This window comes from Salvia miltiorrhiza, chromosome 1 (assembly GCF_028751815.1).
Source record: "Salvia miltiorrhiza cultivar Shanhuang (shh) chromosome 1, IMPLAD_Smil_shh, whole genome shotgun sequence".
NCBI classification, from domain to species: domain Eukaryota; kingdom Viridiplantae; phylum Streptophyta; class Magnoliopsida; order Lamiales; family Lamiaceae; genus Salvia; species Salvia miltiorrhiza.
The window spans coordinates 7,538,838-7,540,008 of record NC_080387.1 but is presented as its reverse complement, the minus strand read 5'-3'; the positions used below and the strand labels follow the sequence as shown (position 1 = coordinate 7,540,008).

The 1,171-nt window shown below is 37.8% G+C and overlaps 1 protein-coding gene across 1 annotated transcript; it reads right to left on the bottom strand.

The window, feature by feature from the left end:
• Positions 1 to 170: 170 nt before the first annotated feature.
• LOC131011894 (uncharacterized) lies at positions 171 to 962 on the bottom strand. Its single transcript, XM_057939826.1, has 3 exons — positions 720 to 962; positions 495 to 545; positions 171 to 394 (listed from the first exon to the last, which is right to left on the bottom strand). Exons 1-3 carry the CDS (start codon positions 772 to 774, stop codon positions 171 to 173), a joined length of 330 nt encoding a protein of 109 aa, XP_057795809.1. The 5' UTR covers positions 775 to 962.
• Between the last annotated feature and the right edge of the window lie 209 nt (positions 963 to 1,171).

Below are 1,171 nucleotides of genomic sequence, written 5' to 3'. Positions count from 1 at the left end.
ATATAATCCCAAATCATTTCAACTTAACGTGAAGAAAACAAGAATCAGGAGAGAGAGAGAGAAAGAGAGAGAGAGACCAAAAGCATTGATACACACCACAACCAACAGATAAACCAGAAAAGAAATTCAAGAAATCACATAAGCATGAAGACAGATAATGCCAAATTATTTCAACTCAACATAAACAGAACGAGAGAGAGAGAGACAGAGACAGAGAGAGAACCTTTGTCAGTCAAGACATCAATATAGACTCCGGCGTTCTCAATCAAGAATTTGCAAACTTGAAAATGCCCCATTTCAGCCGCGTGATGCAAGACTCTCCGGCCAGTGCACAAGTCATTGATTACATCACATATCCTCCTGAAATCGACATCATCAACCTTCTTCTTGATCTCTGCAATCACAAAACCAAAAACGAAAAAAGCTCAGAAATTAAGCACCGAAAAAACCCATGAATAAACAAAGACACGAAAATAAAGATAAAAATACTTCACCCTTAAGTTTTGCAAGATCTCCAGTAGCACCAGCCTCAAGAATCACACTACCTGCCATTTTAATGAACTCGAAAATCAATTGTCGAAGCCCACAAATAAAATTTTAAAAAGTAACTGCTTATGTTGTCTAGCAAGAACCCACACACACAGAGATGCAACCATGAAAATCGAGATACACTTCATCTAAAGTGAAAAAATAATGAAGAGGGTTTGTGATGAAGATACCAGTTTCAGAAGCAAAATTCATGGCGTTTGAAAATGTAAGAGAAACTCCCGTCATAAAAAGAAAATGTGAAAGAAGCTTCTTTCTTCTTTTATGATTTATAGCAGAAGCTTTCGGCTGTTTAACTCCCCAAGAGAAAGATTGGAAGGAGTTGTGTGGGGAAACCCAGAAAAAACAAAACAAATACTCAGCTGTGAGGAAGAAGAAAAGGCGCGAAGAAACAGAGGGGGATTGGGCCACGTGTCTTCTGTAATAAAGCAAATTGTCTTTTCATTTGTGACCTAAATCATTACATATATATATATATATATAGGAATGAGATCATGTAGTATCCAATACTTATAATAGATCCGTAGGTCCAAATCTTGACCACACATTTATGACATGTGGCGCATCAAGATGGTGACACGTGGCAAGGAACTTTCAAGCATTCCAAGGCAAAATCTGGAGGGGC

Coding starts and splice junctions, on each gene's coding strand:
- LOC131011894 (XM_057939826.1), bottom strand. CDS start 774: ATGACGGGAGTTTCTCTTACATTTTCAAACGCCATGAATTTTGCTTCT. Junction 546..719: donor GAATTTTGCTTCTGAAACTG/GTATCTTCATCA, acceptor TTAAAATGGCAG/GTAGTGTGATTCTTGAGGCT. Junction 395..494: donor AGATCTTGCAAAACTTAAGG/GTGAAGTATTTT, acceptor TTGTGATTGCAG/AGATCAAGAAGAAGGTTGAT.